Source organism: Muscardinus avellanarius, assembly GCF_963383645.1.
Source record: "Muscardinus avellanarius genome assembly, chromosome: 14".
NCBI classification, from domain to species: domain Eukaryota; kingdom Metazoa; phylum Chordata; class Mammalia; order Rodentia; family Gliridae; genus Muscardinus; species Muscardinus avellanarius.
The window spans coordinates 84,603,047-84,623,509 of NC_137800.1; the positions used below are offsets into that span (position 1 = coordinate 84,603,047).

The 20,463-nt window shown below is 48.3% G+C and overlaps 1 protein-coding gene across 1 annotated transcript in view; it reads left to right on the forward strand.

The window, feature by feature from the left end:
* GMDS (GDP-mannose 4,6-dehydratase) overlaps positions 1-18,119 on the forward strand; it is a gene marked incomplete at its 3' end in the record, with an annotated part of 610,459 nt that extends 592,340 nt beyond the window's left edge. Inside the window, exons 10-11 of the mRNA XM_080710891.1 lie at positions 17,832-17,900; positions 18,057-18,119. Coding sequence (XP_080567017.1) covers positions 17,832-17,900; positions 18,057-18,119 — 132 coding nt within the window. The remainder of the gene's footprint in view (positions 1-17,831; positions 17,901-18,056) is intronic.
* Between the last annotated feature and the right edge of the window lie 2,344 nt (positions 18,120-20,463).

Below are 20,463 nucleotides of genomic sequence, written 5' to 3' on the forward strand. Positions count from 1 at the left end.
GGAATTGAAGAGTTTATGTCAAGGAGTGCTGGCCCTGACATCGCAGAGCCAGTGTAGGGGGCCCACGGGTCTATCCAAGGGACCTGACTTGATTTCCTGGGCACCTATAGAGCCATAAAGTTGCATGCTTAGTATAGCTGCTGTGTATTGCATACCTGCTCAACATCAGCCACGTAGATAATCTCCCCTCTTTCTCAGTGATCGTGTAACAGGTTTATAAATATTGAAACTAAGAGCCAGTGAGGTTCAGGTCACGTAGAAAACAGGTACAGACCTGGAATTCAGACTAGATCTGACACCAAAGTTCATGCTAAGCTGGTGCTGACTGCTGTACAGCCCAGGTCCCACGGCCAGCAGTGTGGAGGGCCCGCTCTGGCCCTGCCATCCCCCCTGGCCCACGCTGCAGTTCCTGGGAGTCTCTCAAGCCCTTTGCGCCCTTGAACTCCTGCTCCTGTACCTAGAGGTCTTAGCTTTGCTCTTTGCTGCCCTGCCTCCTTGCAGGACCCTCCTCCCAGCCCAGCCCAGAGAACATATCTTCAGGGAAGCATTTTCCAAGTCCCCTTACCTGGCTTTAAAACCCTCTCTGTCCCTCTGCAGGGGCAGCTTGATCCTGGGCACTTTTCCTAGGGATAAATGTTAAGACAAGCCATCCCATCATTTACTTCTGCAAGTGCTTAGATGACCTGCTTAGCACAGCAGCTCGTTCTCCTTCCCCATGTGTCCGTGTTCACGTCTCAACCCTGTCCTCAGGCCTTACCTCATTCCAGGTCCATCACTGTGCTCCCTGAACGGTGCTCTCTGTCGTCACTCACCCAGCGCCAGCGCGTGGCACATGTCAGCTGTCGCCATCTATTTGTCAGTCTCCATCGTTGACCTTGAGCTCCTGAAGGTCAGGTGTTTTGGTTGAGTGCATGAAAGAATGAATGTAGCCAGGATTTGGGGAGGAAATAGGTGAGCAGGTCCTTTTTGGGTGGCTGTTACTATCCATACCACATCAGGACTGGGGCGGGAGGTGATCATGTGAAGTATCTGTTTTGTTCTGAACTCGCGCTATTCAAAGACAAGAACTAAATCCCCTTTGGCCAAGTCTTTAGCCCCCTGTGTTCCCCAGGCTTGCCCTTCATATTTCGTCTTCAGGTGCACACCCTCCACCAATGTGGGCTCCTCCCCTCTGCAGACCGAAAATAGAAAATCCCTCATCCCAAGGAGTAATTAGATTCCTATTGGTAGCCATTACTGCAGTGGCTAAAGAAGAGCCAGACCATTCCTTTCGGTTCTGTGAGTTGGAGTCTTTTCATAGGAAAGGGTGATCTGATGGGGTCAGATTCCAAGCAAAGGCCCTTTGGAGGTTTCCCAAACTCAAGAGTTCCCATGCCAGGCAGTTTTCAGTATTCCTTGTGGTCCTAGAAAGCAACAATTCCTTGAAGAATCTGCCCCCAAAACCCAGTTCTTCCAGAGTTAAGTCCTCTGGGAGGGCCTTGTAGCATCAGGGACGTACAGAGAGAAAAGAATCCTTCCACAGGCAAACAGTGTGGTCCATATCTACTTACAGATAAAAAGTCCAGAATCATGACCATTCCTGATGGTACTTGAGGAGTCCATAGTTGTTTTTTTTTTTCTTTTAGAAGTTTCCACTGATCTTATTAACCAAATAAAAAATACTTTCTCTTCCACTTTATAAAGGGTATCTTAAGATACTCTTTATAAAATCACTTTTAATCTTAAAAGCCAAGGCTCCCCCCTGCCCCCGTCACCCAGCCACTAGGGAATGATGACTGGTGATAAACAAGAAGAGATAACTGCACCGGATCCCGGGTCCCTCATGGGAGCAGGCCCAGAGGAAGCATGGGACAGGATCTTCCCTGTTCCCTGTGTGGAGCTCTGGGAAGATGAGGCAGGCACCTGCTGGGCAGTTTAGAAATCAGACTTGAGCCACGCGTGGTGGCAGATGCCTGTAATGCTAATACTTAGGAAGCTGAGACAGGAGGAGAAGCAGGTTTGTGTCAACCTCAGCCATGTAATGAGGCCCTCGGCAAGTTGGGGAGACCCTGTTTCAACATAAAACAGGGCTGGGTGTGTAGTTCAGAGTTAGAGTGCCCCTGGGTTCCATCCCAGTACCAAAGAAAAAGAAAGACATCAGACTTGCAGGGATGCTGGTATTCTGGTAGCCAGGACCACCTGTCTGGCAGTCGGGGATACCTCTCCTGAGGGCCAATGGTGTCAGGCTAGGCTCTGAGCTCCCCCGCCATGGGGAATCATCTCTCCCTGGGGGCTGCACCAGCACCAACCTTCCAGGAGCCTTCAGGGTCCCCAGAGAAGTGTTGGGAACCGTGTTTGTTTCCCAGACACCCCCCACCCAACATCCTTCGTGTGGCGCACAAGTTGATTTAGCAGCAAAATGAGGTGAAAGTCACTTTGGGCCCACACGTTCATTTCTACCAACCTGCAGCCCTGTGCTAGCACTTGGGGATACCCCAGCCCTGCCATCTCTTAGCCTCCCTAGTTATTAGGAAGATGTCACAGTGGCACATTGCTCTGGGAATACTGCTGAGGAAGAATGCTTTGGGAGGAGTCTAATCAGAGGTTTCCAGAATGGGCCACATTGCCCTTCCAGAGCTGCTGGAACTAAATATAGATACATAAAAGATTAAAATAATGCAAATTGGTCACTGCAGCGTTTTATTTATTCACTTTAAAAAGGTAGATTTCTTGGGGGGGTAATTTTTTTTTTTTTTGCAGTACTGGGGATAGAACCCAGGGGCATTATCTGAGCTACACCCCCAGCCCTATATTCTAGTCTTTTTTAAAATTTTTTGAAACAGGGTCTCACTGAGTTGCAAAGGGCCTCGCTAAGTAGCTGAGGCTGTCCGCAAACCTCAATCCTCCGGTCTCCGTCTCCCGAATGCTGCAATTGCAAGCGTGCACCACCCACGCGGGGCTGAGTACTTTTTTTTTTTTCCGAAAAGGGGGAGAACAGCCAAATAAGTTTGGGAACCTCTGGGGAGCGTAGTACCCTAAAGTCAGGCCCGGGGCTGGGTGGTCAGTCGTAGAACGCCTAGCACAGCTATGGTTCTGGGTTTCATCCCCAGCACTGCAAGCAAACAAACAAACAAAGAAAGAAACAAATAAGTAGAAACAGAGCTAATTCAAGGCAGATCATCTGTTCATAACGAGGGTGCCACGGCCTCGCTGCTCGGGAATCAGGGTGGGCCACGCGGTAACACATGATCTTTATAAGCCCTTGATCGATCATTCCTCCCAGCTGGGTAGAGTCATTGTTTCCTGAATGTGCTCACATGCACCGAGGTGTTGTTTTAGGCGAGCCAGCGAAGCATAATCCAGACCGACCTTATCTGTCTGTGGACAAGAAAGCCACACTCCATCACGGGCCGCCGTGTAGCTCCGACACTTGGCCTCGTCAGCAAGGCTGGGGCTGAGGGTAAACAAAGTACCTGCCAAGGTTACCGTGCAGGGCGCCACACTTGGAGTCCCCACCAAAACTTTCATCAAAGCCAACCTGATTATTTTCCACTGCGTTTTCCTGAAAGGATGTTATGATTTTCTAGATGTTTGGTGGCTGGCGATAAATCAGGCTTTTATGATGTCATGTGAAAGCCACCTCTCGGACTTCCTCCTGCTGCAGGACGTGTTGGTGGGGTGCGGGGACGCAGCTTGGGTTAACCCCTTCCTGGCCTGTTCTGGCCAAGTTCAGGTCCTGGAAGAAGGTGAGCCAGACCCAGGGCCTTCCTTTCACACGAGTACAGACAGGCTACGTGGAAACGGAGGTGCTTTCTCAGAGGTAAGCTGACTTTGACAGCTGGGTAGTTTTGGCATCAAATCAAATTCCCAACAATATTAGAGATCCTCAGAATTTTACAAAAGGAATTTTGGGGGGTACTGAAGATTGAACCCAGGAACATTGTGCCTCCAAGCTGTACCCCCAGCTCTTTTTACTTTTTATTCTAAAACAGGCTCTTGCTAAGTTGCTGAGGGTTTCACTAAGTTGCTGAGGCTGGCCTGGAACTTGCAATCCTCCTGTTTCAGCCTCCCAAGTACTGAGATTAGAGATGTGAGCCACCACACCTGGAAAAAGCAGTCTTTTGAAAGAGGGCCTAGGCCAGGCACAGCCGAGCAGGCCTCTGATCACTGCTACGCCCGAGACTCAGGCAGGAGGATGGAAAGTTTGAGGCCAGCCTCTAAAGCTTTATTTTATTCTCAAAATAAAATAAAAAGGGCTGGGGGTGTAGTTCAGAAATAGAGCACCCCCTTACCACCAAAATAATAGTAATATTAAATTAAAAATAAAAAGTGCTGGGAATGTAACTCAGTGGCAGAGCACTTACCTAGCATATGCAAAGCCCTAGATTCAATCCCTAGTATCACAAATATAAAATAAAAATTTTTAAAAATCACATTAGCTCCAGAAGATCATATGTCCAGCTGAGCCTACCAGGTTGGGGGGGGGGGGTATTTTGTTTGTTTGTTTGTTTGTTTTTTGCAGTACTGGGGATGGAACCCAGGGGCATTCTACCTCTGAGCTACATTCCCAGTCTTATTTTTTATTCTTTATTTTCAAACAGGGTCTCATTGAGTTGCAAAGGGCATAAGTAGCTGAGGCTGTCCTCAAACTGCAATCCTCATGTCTCAGCCTCCCAAATGCTGGGATTACAAGCATGTGCCACCACGCCCAGCTCCTACCAGGTTTTAAAGTGTGGCCCACAGGCCCCAGATACGTTAAGGGACAATGGGTGTGACTTATAGAGTCTTATGGCAGCATGGCCTCTGCAGTTAGTCCCAGGGACTGGGACCCTTTCTGGCCTCCTCTAACCTCCAGGGGCCTCTGCTCCTCAGAGCGGGGGTCGGCTCCCTCGAGGCCTTCATACCTGGGCTTGCCCCAAGACACCTTCTTTCCCAGATCTTCACATGACAGGCTCCTTCTTGTCACCAGCTCTTGGGCAGAAGTCACCTGCCTTCTCCACCTAGCCTGCAAGGCCATCACACTCCCAGTCAAGTTCCCCTCCTTTGCAGTCTTCTCCCCACGATCCCTGTCAGCAGAATTCTCCCTCGTGTGTCTGTCTGCGCACCCCTTTGCCGTCTCCCTCCGGTGGGGCTGAAGCACCACAACAGTCATGGCCTTTGGTTTACCATCACTTCCCCGGTGCCGGAAGTCCTCAGTGCCTGGCAGTGTATAATCAGGAGTTGTGAAATAGGGCCAGGTGTGGAGGCACACACTTGTAATCCCAGTACTTGGGAGGCTGAGACAGGAGGAGCTCAGGTTCCAGGCAAGCCTCAGCAATTTAGTGAGGCCTTTCACAATTTACTTAGTGAGGCTTTGTTTCAAAATAAAAAACAAAATGGGGCTGGGGGTGTAGCTTAGAGGTGACATGCCCACTGTCAAAAAAAAAAAAGAGAGAGAGAGAGAGAGCATGAGAGAGGAGAGAGTTATGAAATGTGTGCAATTGGGGAAAAACAGAAGACAATCCTATATACTCTGGTTACAAACATTTAGAAAAAGATGATCTGGAGATTTAACTTGAATCTAGTGATATAGCTCCGTGCCAGAGTACTTGCCTAGCATATATGAAGCCCTGGGTTCCATCTCCAGCACCATGAAAAGAAGAAGAAGGAGGAGGAGGAGGAGGAGGAGGAGGAGGAGGAGGAGGAGGAGGAGGAGGAGGAGGAGAGAGGGGAAGCGGGGGAGGAGAGGAAGAGAGGGAGAGGGGGAGAGGAAGAAGAAGAAGAAGGAGAAGGAGGAGAAAGGTAAGGTAATTTGAATTAGGATGCAGGGTAAAAATAGCTTTTTAGCTTACAAAGGGGTAAAAAGATTACATCTTAGCTGGACATGGTGGTGCATGTCTATAACCGCAGTACTTGGGAGGCTGAGAGAGGAGGCTAGCAGGTTTAAGGGCAACCGTAACAACTCAGCAAGACCCTGTTTCAAAATAAAAATGGGGTGGCTGTGAATGTCGCTCACAGGTAGAATGCCCAGAGGTTCAATCTCCACTACTAACTCCCAAAATAATCACCTCTTCATCCATGATGTTACTATAAGAAATCAAAACAAGTTTTTCCTATACTTTGGTGATAAAAGGAATAATAAATAGCCTTAACAGAAAACCTGTGCAGAATGAATTAGAAATGTATTTCACTAGGACACTACTTGCCTATCATGCTTAAGGCCTTAGGTTCCATCCCAGCACCCCCCAAAAGATCGAAGTCTCAAAAAATAATGTAAAACCCTTCAGGGCAGGCAGTGTCTCCCCCACTTTACATATTCAAGACTTGAGGCTCAGTTAAGTAGATGATGTGAATCCCGGTTTCTTCAGTGATGTTTCTGAGCTGCCTGTGATGCCTACAAATGTTTTCGTTGTGATGTAATTTACATATAGTGAACTGCACAGAGGTTGACTGCAGTTTGGTCAGTTTTGACAAATGCGTCCTTCCATTAAGCTACACTTCTGTCCATAGAAAAGACATCCCATTAGCCTCAAAGTCTCTTCCTGCACCTTCCAAGTCAGAACTCTCCCCTGCGGCCACTATCCCTCCTCTCTCTCCACAGATGAATGTGTCTGTCCTAGAACCCCACAGCCAACCAATCACGTGATGCAGGTGCTTCCCTCCCAGCCTCCCTCGCCCCAGGCTGGGGTGTGCTGACCATCTCAGATGCTGACCCAGTATCTCTAAGAGAGCTCTGCCACTCGCATTAGTGCAGCCTAGCCTGTGTTCTGACGCTGCCTTCCAGAGAGGCTCTTGTCCTTTGAGCATGATGACTGCTGGACTGAGAATCAGAAACCCTGCCTTCTACTCCAGAACCCTACCACTAGATGGCTTTGTGGCATTAATCCAGTAGCCTGGCTTAAACATCTCTGCAGATACATTCAGGAATAGGACTCTGTTACTCTCTCTCATACAGGTATGAAAGCAAGTTCTCCCAAAGCCCATGCGATACATCCCCAGCAGCCATTCAAACTCACTGTTGCCAGGCATGGCGGCCCACGCCTGTAATCCCAGTACTTGGGAGGCTGAGACAGGAGGATCGCAAGTTCGTGGCCAGCCTCAGCAACTTAGTGAGGCTCTCTGCAACTTAATGAGACCCTGTTTCAAAATAAAGAATAAAATAGGGCTGGGGGTGTAGCTCAGAGGTAGAACACTCCCAGGTTAAATTTTTTTAACTAAAAAAAAACCCCTCACTGTTAGATATGAGAATAGGAAGCCAACTAAATAGCTGAACCCAATCCTGAAAACTTTTCCTCAAAATCCCCCAGAATAAGCAACCTAAAAGCAAGAATTTGGATGTGGTCAGTTGCCTGGGGCTACTCTTAGAATCTTTTCAAGAAGTTACTGAGGAGCTGGGCATGGTGACACACACGCCTATATAATCTCGGTTCTTTGAGAGATTGAGGCTGGAGGATCAAGGTTCGAGGACAGCCTCAGCAAATATAGCAAGACTCTAAGCAACTTAGACCCTGTTTTAAAATTAAAAAGAAAAAAAAAAAGACTGGGGTGTAGCTTGGAGGTAGAATGCCCCCGGACTCGATCCCCACTACCAAAACAAAACAAAACAAAAGGTTCCCGAGGAAATAAATGTTGGAACACATAGGTGCACATCTGAATGGCACTGTTTTTCTATTTGATTCGGGAAAAGAGAGGGGAAAGTGGATGGATGGATGAATGGATCATTGAAGCAAGATTACTTGAACTGGAGGGCTTTAATTTATATATTATATAAGTTGAGAAAAGCTCCGAACGAAAAAACATTCCATCTATATTATAGAGAAACTCTTACTATTTACAATGCGCTTTGGTAATAATGCTCAAAACAAGGGGAAGGGGCATCCTCTCAGAGCTGGGGTAGATTTCCCAACAAATGAGAAGGAGACAGGCTTAAAGACAATTACCTTTGCCTTGTGCAATCCGGGATGCCCCGTGGCCTAAGCCCGCCTTCCGGGACAAGATAGCGCAGGACGAAGACAAGCCGGATGAGTGCGGCTTTTACCTCCCAGATACTTTGTCAGAACTTTCATCTCTAGGAAAGAGGGACCTGAAAGAGATACAAGATCTCCTGAGTTGCATCTTGAACGGTGATTGTCTTCAGGTTTAATTAGCTCAAGTCTCTAAAGTGCTTTGAGGGCAGAAAATACTAAGTGGCGAAAGCAAAGCAGCCCGCGCCTGGTGTCTGGAGTGCCACTTGGCAATTAGGTTACAACAGCCCCTAATGGGTCCACTTAGAGGCGCTTTATCTCCTTTCCTGGGGGCTTTGTGCCACCTCCTACCAGCCTGGGTGAATCCTCACGCCCTCGATCCAGTTATTAACAGTAACCAGTAATTTCCTAGGAGGACAGTGCTGACTTTGAAGCCTTTGGAATGCTGAGGTCACTGGCATGGTAATCTCCCTTTCATTAAGTGGTCCCTGCCTTACAGCTGTGAGTCAGCCCCCGCCCCGCCACACCATCAGCTGGTAGGAATGGGGATCGAGGAAGGAATCGCAATGGACAGGGCTCCGGTTACAGAAATGGATGCTTCTGTAAACACTGGGACCGAGAAACAAAGCTAACAACAACCATAACAACAGAAAAGTGGGTTCTGTGATCGCAATTCTAGATGTAGAATGAGTACCGCAAGACCCAGGGCTACATAAATTGTAGGCGATGCAAGATGACGCCCCTAAGTCTCATCTGCTTCTCATGTTTAAAGCTACCTGTTAGAGTGAGCTCTCCGAAAGCGATGAGGCACAGCTTCTGAGAAATGCTCCGAGGAACTGGTGCCTGGGCTGAGCAGGCAGGTCCCCTGGGGCTGGACCCGGCCAATGGACTCTTCCTGGGATGGACCCTGCTTCTCCACTGCAGTCAAAGCCTGGGCATGCCGCAGGCAGGGAAGGAAACCATCGGGCTGTTGTCTAGGGAAAGAAGCTACATGTATTCAGTTAGCATGAATGACAAGGTGATTGTGTCTGCTGTCCAGAGGAGATTACCTGCTGCCTGCCTCCCGAGACCTATCTTATATTTTATTTGAAAATAGGGTCTCACTAAGTTGCTGAGAGCCTCACTAAGTAGCTGAGGCTGGCTTCGACCTTGCACGATCCTCCTGTCTCAGCCTCCCAAGTACTGGAAGTAGGAGCGTGCGCCACCACGCCCAGCTTCTCTGGAACATTTTTAAAAATTCCCTTCAAAACAGAACTAATAAGAGACCCGTAGAGGGAGTTGGGTAGGGGGTGAAGAAAAAGAAAAAGAAATGGAAGCGAGGAGACAGACAGACAGCGAGACACCAGTAGAGTGGACAGGGATAAGGGAGGGAGGAAGGAGGGAAAAGAAGAGGTTTAGGGAAGGAAACAGACAAGCAATGTTACGTTACATGCATATGTGAGTGCATCATATGAGATCTGTCATGTACAATTAAAACACGCCAAAAAAATTAAGTGCTGTGTTTCCTCTAAATAGAGTTGCTTCTCTTTATCCTTGGGGAATTGGTTCCAGAGCCCCCTGCCCTCAACCCCAGGTATGAAAATCTGCAGACGCTCAAGCCCAGTTATGTGGAATGGCATGGGACTTGCATATAGCTTACCCACATCCGCTGGTATAAATTCAGTCATCTCTAGATGGCGTAGAATACCTGATAAAAGGTAAATATGATGTAAATAATCGTTATACTGTATTGTTAAGGAAATATTAACAGGAAAAAGTCTGTGTATGCTCAGTATATACAGTTTTTCCTCAATTTTTTGATTTGTGGTTGGTTGAATTCATGGATGCAGAATGATATTTATTATATAATATATATATATGTGTGTGTGTGTGTGTGTGTGTGTGTGTATTATATATATGTAGATAGATAGATAGAGAGTGTGTGAGAGAATGAGATAGTTAGATTTATCTGGTACTGGATTTTTACCTCTAAGGTAAATCCTAGCCCTGTTTTATTTTTTATTTCTTTTACTTCTTTTATTTTTCTTTCTTTTTCTTTCTTAACTTTATTTCTTTTATTTTTCGCACCTGCTAAGTTGCCGAGGGTCTCACTAAGTTGTTAAGGCTGGTCTCGAACCTGTGATCCTCCTGTCTCAGCCTCCCAAGCACTGAGATTACAGGAATGCGCCCCACACCTGACTTAAGCTAACCACAGTTTTGAAATGTAAATGGAAAAGATTCGCCTCTAGGTAGGCTGCGTATGAATGCCACTAAGTTCTCCTTTTGTGAAGTGACATTTTTAATTCTTTAGCCACACTTAGGATGTGTTGGCAGGTAGACACATGAGAAAGACAATGTCCGCATTTACTTCCCAGGAGGGCTCACAGCTGGCTAACTAGACCTTTTCGGTAGTGTCTGGGGCTTGCATGTAGACGGAGGTGTTTCTTTCGCTTTATTTAGTGGCTCTTCATAGCTACTGATCCCAAATGACAAACTCAGCCAGTTAAGAATAGGTAATTCCCCCTCCCCTGGGAAAAAATGGCCTGTCGGAGAGGTCACAGGATCCTAAGACACCCCCCAGGTGTCCTGGAGGACAGGCAGGAATGCCTGACTCATGGCTGGGCTTCCGTGCCAGGCCACCAGCAGAGGCGACAGCAAGCCCCGGCCAGCGGTGGGAGTTTTATGAGAGGTACTCGTAAAGTGGTGGGCCCAAGCGATGGCCGATGGCCACACAGCGGTCTCGGTGCAGGGTCCACTCACGGCCAGTCGCTGCCTGGCCCACTCAGTGGAGCCACTGTGGACTGGCTCGATTTCCCCGAGGCTGGTGGACTATGATTTGAGCTTGGAGGGCACTGTCAGCCCTCGCTGATGGACAGTCCCCCCAGCCCTGCTTCCTGAGCAAACCAGACAGCCTGCTGTTTTCTTCTGGTCTCTTATCACCCCTTGTCATGAAAGGAGAGGCCGGGCTTCAACTTCAATTTGTGCTGCTATCCAGCAGGAGAGGGGAAATGTTCCCTCCTGTTCTTGCAGTCTTTCTGAGTGTGTGAGATTCGCTCCCTCCTTGGGAAGGATGGAGCAGGGGGACAGATGGGTGAGGGGGCGGGGCAGAGCTGAATCTGCCAGGTAAGAGGGGGCTTCCTGGGGAACTTTCTGGCTTGAGTTTTTGCCTTTTCCTTTGTTTTCTGCCACCTAGCTGCTGGCTCTGGACTGGGATATGTTAGGCCTTGCAACTTCAAAGCTTTCTCCTTGTTTTGTTTTGTTTATACCAGTTCTCTTTCCCGAAAGAAGCATTCCGGCTAGAGGGAAGCTTTCATTGTACATTAGCATAGAGTTAGATGGAGTAGCCAACTCATTGGTATTCTTTTATTCCCCTGGAAGCTGAGCTATTTCTCAGTTTTGCTTTCCTACAAAAAGCAAGAGGGGAAAAAAATGCCTGTTTTTTTGTGCTATTCACAGCTCTATGTCTTAAATTCCTAAAGATGTCTAACCTGGGTTTCCACCCATCTTGGTTTTCCTCAGTAACATCCCTGTCTGTACACCGTCTCCTTATTTATAGCACTCGAGAGTCAATTTCAGAATGTATATTAGAAACTTAACAACATCCTGCCAAGAGAACTCACGCTCTTAAACCGTCTCTCCACCTCGACAGATGTTCTTTGCGAACCTTACCAGCAGACCTGTTGAGGAAATGCGGTATCCAACACAGAATTTTAACTAATATTAAAATTTCCCCCAAAGCAAAGTCGGTGAAAAAAAAGAGGGAAAAAGAAACAAGTCTGCAAGTTTAGAAAAATTATCCTGCCAGGCGCCGTGGCGCACCCCTGTAATCCCAGCTACGAGGGAGGCTGGGGAAGGGCGGTCCCACGTTGAGGACCGCCTGGGCAAGTTAGTGAGACCCTGCCTCAAAATAAAAGAAGTAAGAGCCAGGTGTGGTGGTGCACTCTTGTAATCCCCACACTTGGGAGGCTGAGACAGAAGGATAGCGCAGGTTCAAAGCCAGCCTCAGCTACTGAGTGAGGCTCTCAGCAACTTAGTGAGACCCTGTTTCCAAATAAAGTATAAAATAGGTCTGAGTAGCCCGGAGAAAAGCCCCTGGGTTCCACCCTCACCACAAAATAAAAAAGAAAAGAAGTTAGACAGTTCAAATCATGCTATGTCCATCTCTAAAAGTATCACTACCCATCTCACTAATATGTGTGAGGAGAGGTGGAGAGTGGGGTGAAATCCAGAGGGAAACACACGAAATACTATGCGCACGTATATCGATATCACTTGGAACCCCACCTTGCTGTGTAGTTACAGTGTACCGATAAAAGTGTTAAAAAAGAAAGCCGGGATGCGATGGCACACACCTGTAATATGGGTACTTGGAAAGCCGAGACAAGAGGTTCGTGGCCAGCCTCCAAAACTTAGCCAGGACCTCTGCAACAGGATGCAACCCTGTTTCAAAATAAAATAATAAAAATAGGACTGAGGGTGCCGCTCAGAGGTAGAATGCCCCTGGGTTCAATGCCCAGTAACACATATACATGCATAAAAAATAAACAAGCAAACAAATAAATATATCACCTCTAAAAAGGTGAGCTTGTTTAGCATATATGAGACACTAGGTTTGATCCTCAATACTGCAAAGAAAGAAAGGAAGAAAAAAACAAAGGCTATCCTATATGATATAATCTGCTTAATAATATTCTCTACCATAATTTTAGGAAACATGGTACAGGAAGGTACCAACGGTTGATGTTGATGTGTTAAAAAAAAAAAAAAAAAGACTGGGAGAAGGAATTTTAAAAAACCAACTAACCAGTGTAGATTAAAGGTGCGTAATGATAAGGATGGAGATGAAAAGGGGCCCCAGAGAATTGAGGAAAGGGACTTGTAGTTAGGAGAGAAGATGATGGCACGGTACGGCCTCTCCTCTTCTGGATTTCCCGTTAACTCCTATGGGCTCAGGAACTGTCTTAATGACTTCTCCAGGACTTGGTCTGGTGCTTTATCAGTTCACTATAACAAGAACCTGAGCCAGGAAAGCCTGAAAAATCTCCACAGCAAAACACGCCCTCGTGCCAGGCTGCTGTTCACAGCTCCCACCATGGTACCCAGCCCCTAAGGTTCATGCCTGGATGCTGCGGCCGCAGGACAACCCCCGAAGGTCTAGGGCTAACCAGCAGCCAGGGAATGGGAGCAAAGGAAGGGGATGTCTGGACAGAAACATCTCTCCTTCACGCATGCTGTTTTGCTGTTGTAAAATGCTTGGTGAAACCTAATTGAATTTGACAATAATAAATTACATATTGAAACTGTATAGTTCACCTAAGGAATAGTAATAAAAACAGTGAAGGGACCAGAAGCCAGAGTTCAGGAAATGTCAGATTCACATAGAAATAAATGCTTTACATTTTTCTCAGAGCTTTCTTCATTCTCATTCTCTCTCTCTCTCTCTCTCTCTCTCTCTCTCTCTCTCTCTCTCTCTCTCTCTCTCTCCTCTGCAGACCACCCAGTGCACAAAGTCCCTTCTGAACATAAAATCATCACTTCAATATCTGCTTTCCCCCTGTTGTCGTACAGTGGCTTTCAGTCTCTAAATTTAAAAGCGACCGATATGTCCGATTAGAAGAGAAAAATCCAGGGACTGTCTTTCTCTCTTGTCCTTAGGAGCTGGTGACGCCCCAGTGGAGGGGGTGTGTAGAAGTTCAAAAGTTCTTAAAATAGTTAAATATAAAAGGAGCCCATAGCTCATCTAGACTCCCTTAGAAGGGTACAGCTGCCACTAACTGACTTCTCTGCAAGCCGGAGGAAGCCATGTTTAAAGGAATGTTTCCATGTCTGTACTCTCATCCAAAAAGGTGTGCCCTCTCCCGCTCAGGCTTCCCCACACCCTCTAAGTGTGCCTTGGCCCAAACCTGGCAGAACGAGCCATAAATGATACCCTGGAGCCGGCCTTAGTGGTGTACACTTTTTTTTTTTTTGGCATGTCTAGGGATGGAACCCAGGGACATGCTACCTCTGAGCTACATCCCTTGCCCTATTTTTTATTCTTTATTTTGAAACCGGGTCTCACTGAGTTGCAGAGGACCTCACTAAGTAGCTGAGGCTGTCCGCGTACCACGATCCTCCAGTCTCAGCCTCCTGAAATGCTGGGATTACAAGTGTGCGCCACCACACCCGGCAATGGTGCACAGATTTAATCCCAGCACTTGGGAGGTTGAGATGGGAGGATCTCAGGTTGCAAACCAGCCTCAGCTACTTAGTGAGCCCCTCAGCAACTTAGACCCTCTTTCTTTCTTTCTCTCTTTCTTTCTTCCTTTCTTTCTTTTCTTCTTTCTTTCTCTTTCCTTTCCTTTCCTTTCCTTTTCCTTCCTTCCTTCCTTCCTTCCTTCCTTCCTTCCTTCCTTTCCTTCTTGCTTGTTTTTTTCTTTTTTTTGTGGATGGATCCAGGGGCATTCTACACCTGAGCTACAGCCCCAACCCTACTTTTATATTCTTTATTTTGAAACAGGGTCTCGCTGAGTTGCACAGGGCCATACTAAGTAGCTGCTGAGGCTGTCCACGAACTGCGATCCTCCTGTCTCAGCCTCCTGAATACCGGGGAGTACAAGTGAGCACCATTATGCCTGGTTTGAGACCCTGTTTCAAAATAAAAAAGGAATAGGGGTATCACTTGGAGGTGGAATGCCCCCGGATTCAATCCCCAGTACTTAACAGGGAAAATATAAGAAAAGGTAAGAAATTTCTTTGGGAACAGATAAGCACAAAACAAGCTGGGATGTCCTTAATCTTTGCTTACAAGTTAACGGAGGAGTGGAGGGCATAGCTCAGCGGTAGAAGACTTGCTGAATAGGGATAAGGCTCCAGGTTCTATCCCCAGCACACGCGCGTGTACACACACATAGTTGACAGGGCACTAGCATAGTGCCGGGTTCTAGATGTCCCCTTAGTGGCCGGCCGCACGGAGAGCCACTGTGTTTGTTCCGATGGGACCACATCCTCTTCCTTCCCAAGGGCTCTTGGTCTAATTACATTTCAGAGAGACAGAGCGTTGGCAGGAGGACGAAGGAAGCTGCTAGCCCACAGTGGAAGAGCCGGGCTCAAACTAAATTGGGAAGTTCAACTGGGGCCCGGCTCTGGTTTCAATGAAATACTTTTACAGCGTATGGGAACAGTGTCTGTTTCTAAGCTTTTGAAAACCATTTTTCTTTCTCCTTAATTGTAGTTCCCTGGTTGTTTTTATATTATGAGCTACTTGGAGAAAAATACAGGAAACATAATTACAATACAAAGCTCCCTTTCCCAAGCCTACTGAGAGCATTTGAAGCCAAACTGGGTTTTAGAGTTTTGCTAACTTTTAAGTTCACAGACATCAACTGCCTTGTAGGCAACACTGGTTGATTTACAGCCAGGGTTGTGTGTTTAAACAATAACCCAAACCGGGTGTGGTGGCGCACGCTTGTAATCCCAGCATTTGGGAGGCTAAGATGGGAGGATCAGGGTTCATGGACAGCCTCAGCTACTACTTAGCAAGGCCCTTTGCAACTCAGTGAGACCTTGTATCAAAATAAAGAATAAAAATTAGGGCTGGGGGTGTAGCTCCGAGGTAGAATGCCCCTGGGTTCCATCCCCAGTACCGCAAAAATAAATATATGTGTTTGTGTATGTAGCCTATTACTGATTTTTGTCTCCTGCCTTTCCTGAGGAATCTGTAAATTGACTTTTAGGTTGGAAAAAAGAAATGTTGCACTCTGGTCAACACTCTGGGGGAGGAAACTGGTACTTTAGCGTATTGTGAAATGCAAGGCCTTTGGGAGTTTGGTGTATTCAGGCCTAAAAAGCAGGGGCGGATGACAGAAAATGAGTGGCTGGGTGTCCTCCGCAGAGCCTAAGTTTCAGGCAGTCAGTACAGACATACCGAAGCTGGTGCACACCACCTCTGGTAGCGATGGCTGAGCAGGCAAGATGAGTACCAGGCGGGCACCCAGAACAGAATAGGCCCACCCCACCCCACCTCACAGCCAGCAGGCAGGTAGAACCAAGCCCCCTTGCCAGCCAGGTTCAGGGGAAACTCAAATCAGCTAAGTGGGTGAGGTTTTCTATTGTGACTTGGTCTGTTACTTTCACTTGACATAAGTTGTTATAGGTTGCTCTTTATTTTATTTTAATGCTGTGTGCGGCTAAAATAGTGTCTTCACTAATGTTACCTTCAAAGGTCACAGGCCTCTAATCCCAGGACTCGTGAGGCTGGACAAGAGGACCATAGCTTTAAGTCGGGCTTCAGCAACTTAGTCCCTATTCAAAAAAAAATTTTTTTAAATCAAATAGGACTGGGGGGGGGGGGCTCAGAGATAAAACTCCCTGGGTTCAATCCCCTGTACAAATAATAATAATAATAAAGTACCTCTGTGCATGATAGAAACTTCACATTCTGCAGTTTATTTTGAGGATTCGTTTAAAAAAAAAAAACTGGGGATTAAACCCTGGGTGGGGACTTTCTACCTCTGAGCCACACCTTCAGCCCTCCTTTATTTTGTATTATGAAACTGGGCCTTGCTAAATTGCAGAGGCTGACCTTGAACCTGCAACCCTCCTGTCTCAGTCTCCCAAGTACTGGGGATTACAGGCATGTGCCACCACACCCCAGACTGGGATTTACATTTTCTGTGCAATTTGCTAAATGCATGTGGGTAGAGGAAAGCTGAATGTTAATCTCACTTCCAAAACGGATAGCCTTCAAAGTCCTTTTCTTGTTCCTTCTTTCCTTGTGAAATTCCTCTCATAGGCTCCCTCAAAGTCAGTCTTCCTAAACCTCTAATGGAGAAATTGGTGAGGGAGGGCCGAGGCGCAGGATCGATTTCTTCTCCACCACTTTCGCCAGCCTTCTTTCGGAGGGAGTCTTTTTCCAAGGCGGCCAGGATGCGTCTCTGTGTCGCTGCTAATTTTGGTCCTGCTAATTTGTGGATTGTAGAAATAAATGTGTCGTCGATGATTTAAAAAAAAAGGGGGGGGGGGACGGACGTGAAGGTCCCTTGTTCCCCGGAGCCCTCCCAGAAGGGAAGGCTTCCCTCCCTGGGAAGGTAGCGCTGAGCCAGCAGATTCGGGAGTCACCGGCCTCCCGCTTGTATTTTGATAAGGCCCTGTCGCTGGGATGAGAAACGCAAACCTGGTTAACTGGGTCTTTCAGACTGTGGAGGAGTGAGAAGCTGAGAAGCTTTGGGGCTTGGGGAAGCCTGTTTCCAGAAGTGCTGGTCCCCACCGCCTTAGGGGGCTCAGCAGTCAAGCGCCCCCTCCCCACTCTCAGCATTTCCGAAATGGAAGAGATTTAGTGGCGGTGTGGTGTCTAAGAGGATCGACTGCAGCTAGTGCCTCTGGATAGTGAGGGTAAAGATTGCTTCCTAAGACCTCCAGTTTCGGTTTATAAGCGTGTGGGTGTGCTGCAGACAATGCGAACTGTCACAGTGGTTAGAAAAAGCTGGAGCCCCCGGCCGGGAAGAAAACCACCAGGCTGCGCGCCGGGGAGCTGTGATCTGCACCCGGGGCTCCATTAGGATGGAGGGCGCGCGGCTCCCCGCCGCCCAGAACCTGGTCCAGCGGGTCCCGGGGTCCAGGAACCCGGCGCCTCCACGCTCGCCATCCCGCCTCCGCGTGGCCGGTGCCGTCGGGCAGCTGCGAGCACCCCAAGTCCTCTGCGGGGTGCGCGCCCAACCTGCAGCCAAGGCCGAGTGGCCGGGGACGTGGGGGCGGGGAGGAGCGCCGGGAGACTGACTCTCCTCCTGCTGGTAATTTAAAACAGTGCTCACAGTAGCGTCCCTAACTACTTAAAGTTGGAGGAAAAAAAAAAGGAGCCATTAAGAGGGGAGGGGGCGAGCTGGGACGCTGCGGGGTGCACCTCCCCAGAGGGCGCACCGGCCTCACGGTCCCTCCTCCCTCCCTCCCCAGGATTTTCTGCAGGGAGACTGCACCAAAGCGAAACAGAAGCTCGGCTGGAAGCCCAGGGTCGCCTTTGACGTAAGTATGCCTCCTCGCGGAGGAGCCCGGCAGCTGGGGCGACCCGGGTGGGGCGGCGGCGGGTGCCCCGAGCGCTCGGGCTAAGGGTGTCGCCGGCCCAGAGTGGCGGGCGCTCCTGCAGCTCCCTCACCCGCCACCCCGCATCCCGGGTCGCAGGAGCTGGTGAGAGAGATGGTGCAGGCCGACGTGGAGCTCATGAGGACCAACCCCAACGCCTGAGCTCCACCCGCAGCCCTGTCCTCCGTGTGGTGACCCCGGAGGGCGCCCGAGGCCTGGGACCCTCCGCGCTGGCCCGGCCGGCCGCCGCGGCGAGGCCGCAGCCGAGGTTTGTAGCAGCCGGGACGCGACACTCCGGAGTTCGGCCGTTTTGCGTTTGTCGAAGAAGACTCCTCAATGATTTTGTGAAATCAAGATGTTTTAATCACAAATACACTTGACTTGAAATTATGTCACTTAAGCAAATCTGGGGGCCTTCCAATTGTTTGGGGTTTTTTTCCCCCACTCTCTCTTTCTTTTCTTATTAAAACTGATCTTTCTACGAACTTAGCATTAAAAGAATCGCTGTCGTTTTGTCCCCCCCCCCAGTTATAAAAGCCCCTATCAGGGTCCCCAAGTAAAAAATGCCAAAAATCCATGCCATGGAATAAAACCTTTTCCCTCAGGCCCTGCTGGTCTTTGAGAAAGAAAGGCCCTTTGGGGAGGACCCTGGAGGCCAGGGCCAGGGCCTCTGCAGATCCCCCTCCTGACTCTTTCCCCAATTGGTGACAATAAACTGGTCTTGAAATTGAGTTCCTGCAGATCTGGGCGTTAGCACCCCCTCTGGTCTCTGCTGAATGCAATTAGAACCCACGAGCTCCCACCATCTCAAAAGAAGGTTTGAGAAACAGAGGGCGTTACAAGAAGGAACTTGGAGGTAAGTAAATATTATTGGAGCATTTCATGCCAAAGGCCCTGGGTAACCCAGAGGTCTCCAGACCTCTGCCTTTCCTTGTGGTCTAGAATCTTCCACATAATGCTTAATTCCAATCCCTTCTGATCAGGACTAGCTCGCTTTCTGAACTTAATCTTGATTCCGTTTATATGAAGGGCCTAATATCTGCCAGGCACTGGGCTACAACACTTAAACTCCATCGACATTACCTAGAAATTATAATAAAGACGCTTAAGGCCCAAGCTCAGATGTCTGGATCTGTTTCCATCCAGTGCACCATTTGGACAGCCCGGGTAGCACCGCTGTGTACCATGTAGGTACAGGTAGGCGGACACAAACATCTACAGCGTACCCTCAGGCAGCAACCAAGGATTGGTATACAGGTGTCTAACCTTGCAGGAGATAGAGTGTTTTTTCCTGAGAACAAATTAGGTCAGGTCTCTTCTCCCCCTCATTCCCTTTCCAAGCAAAATAAAACTTTACAGAAAATGGAATTCCAGCCTTTGCACATGTGTGCGTGTGTGTGTGTGTGTGAGAGAGAGAGAGAGAGAGAGAGAGAGAGAGAGAGAGAGAGAGAGAGAAACTATTTCTACACGTCTTCCCAGGCAGGTTTATGATCTGAGGGAGGACCAGGGCTCCAGCGGCTGGCGAAGGAGAGAGAGCTCTTTGTGTGGCTGGCCAGGGCGGCCTCGGCTTCCAGGGAGCAGAACTGGGGCCTGAGCTGGCCCACCCGGTTCTCAGAAGCTGCCCTAGGATAAGACTTCTCTGGGCTCCCAAGCGGGATACAGCTAATTGGAAGCAGATGGTCCCTGGGAGGCTGGGCCTCTAGGATCAGGCAGGCTGGTGGGCATGCAGTTACACACACACACACACACACCATTCACAAATGCATGCTTGTACACATTGGCATATGCACTCAAACACATCCACTCACAAATATTCGCAAGTATAATATCTGACTGTCAGGCACTTGCAAACACAACTCCAAAAGCTGCTGTCACAAACACGGCCACACACATACTCACAGAGTTCACAAGGCATTGCACACCTTCAGCCTCGACCCTGACACACAGGTACCCCCTCTCCTCTGACCACCTGGGCCCCTCTTCCCACAGCCAGGAGAGGCTATTCCAGAGCTTCTCGGGGAAGAGTAGGAGAGAGTCCAGGAGGCGGGGGTTTAATGCAGCTCTTGCAAAACCATAGTGAAATTATACTTCTCAAAATGGACCGGAACGTCAGTTTTTGAAGCCTTATTATTATTCCTGCCCCCTCTCCATCACAATGTATGTGTGTGTGTGTGGGGAGTGTCTTTGACCTCCTGATTGGCTGTATGTTTAAAAGAAGAAAAAGAGAACAGATTTGCTTCAGTATTTTCCTTTTGGTGCCGCAAGAAAATTTCATGTGGCCATTCTTCAATAAATCTTTATTAAAGGGATTTGTCTCTCTTAAATCTCAATGCAGTCTCAGTGAATTGTTTTCATCCTACAAATCTTCCCAGCTCTGCAGATATTGACAGTTTATTTCATTATTCTCAGGACTGGGGATGAAACCCAGGGGCATTGTACCTCCTAGCTACACCCCCAGCTCTATTTTTTAGTCTTTTCATTTTGAAACAGGTTCCCACTGAGCTGC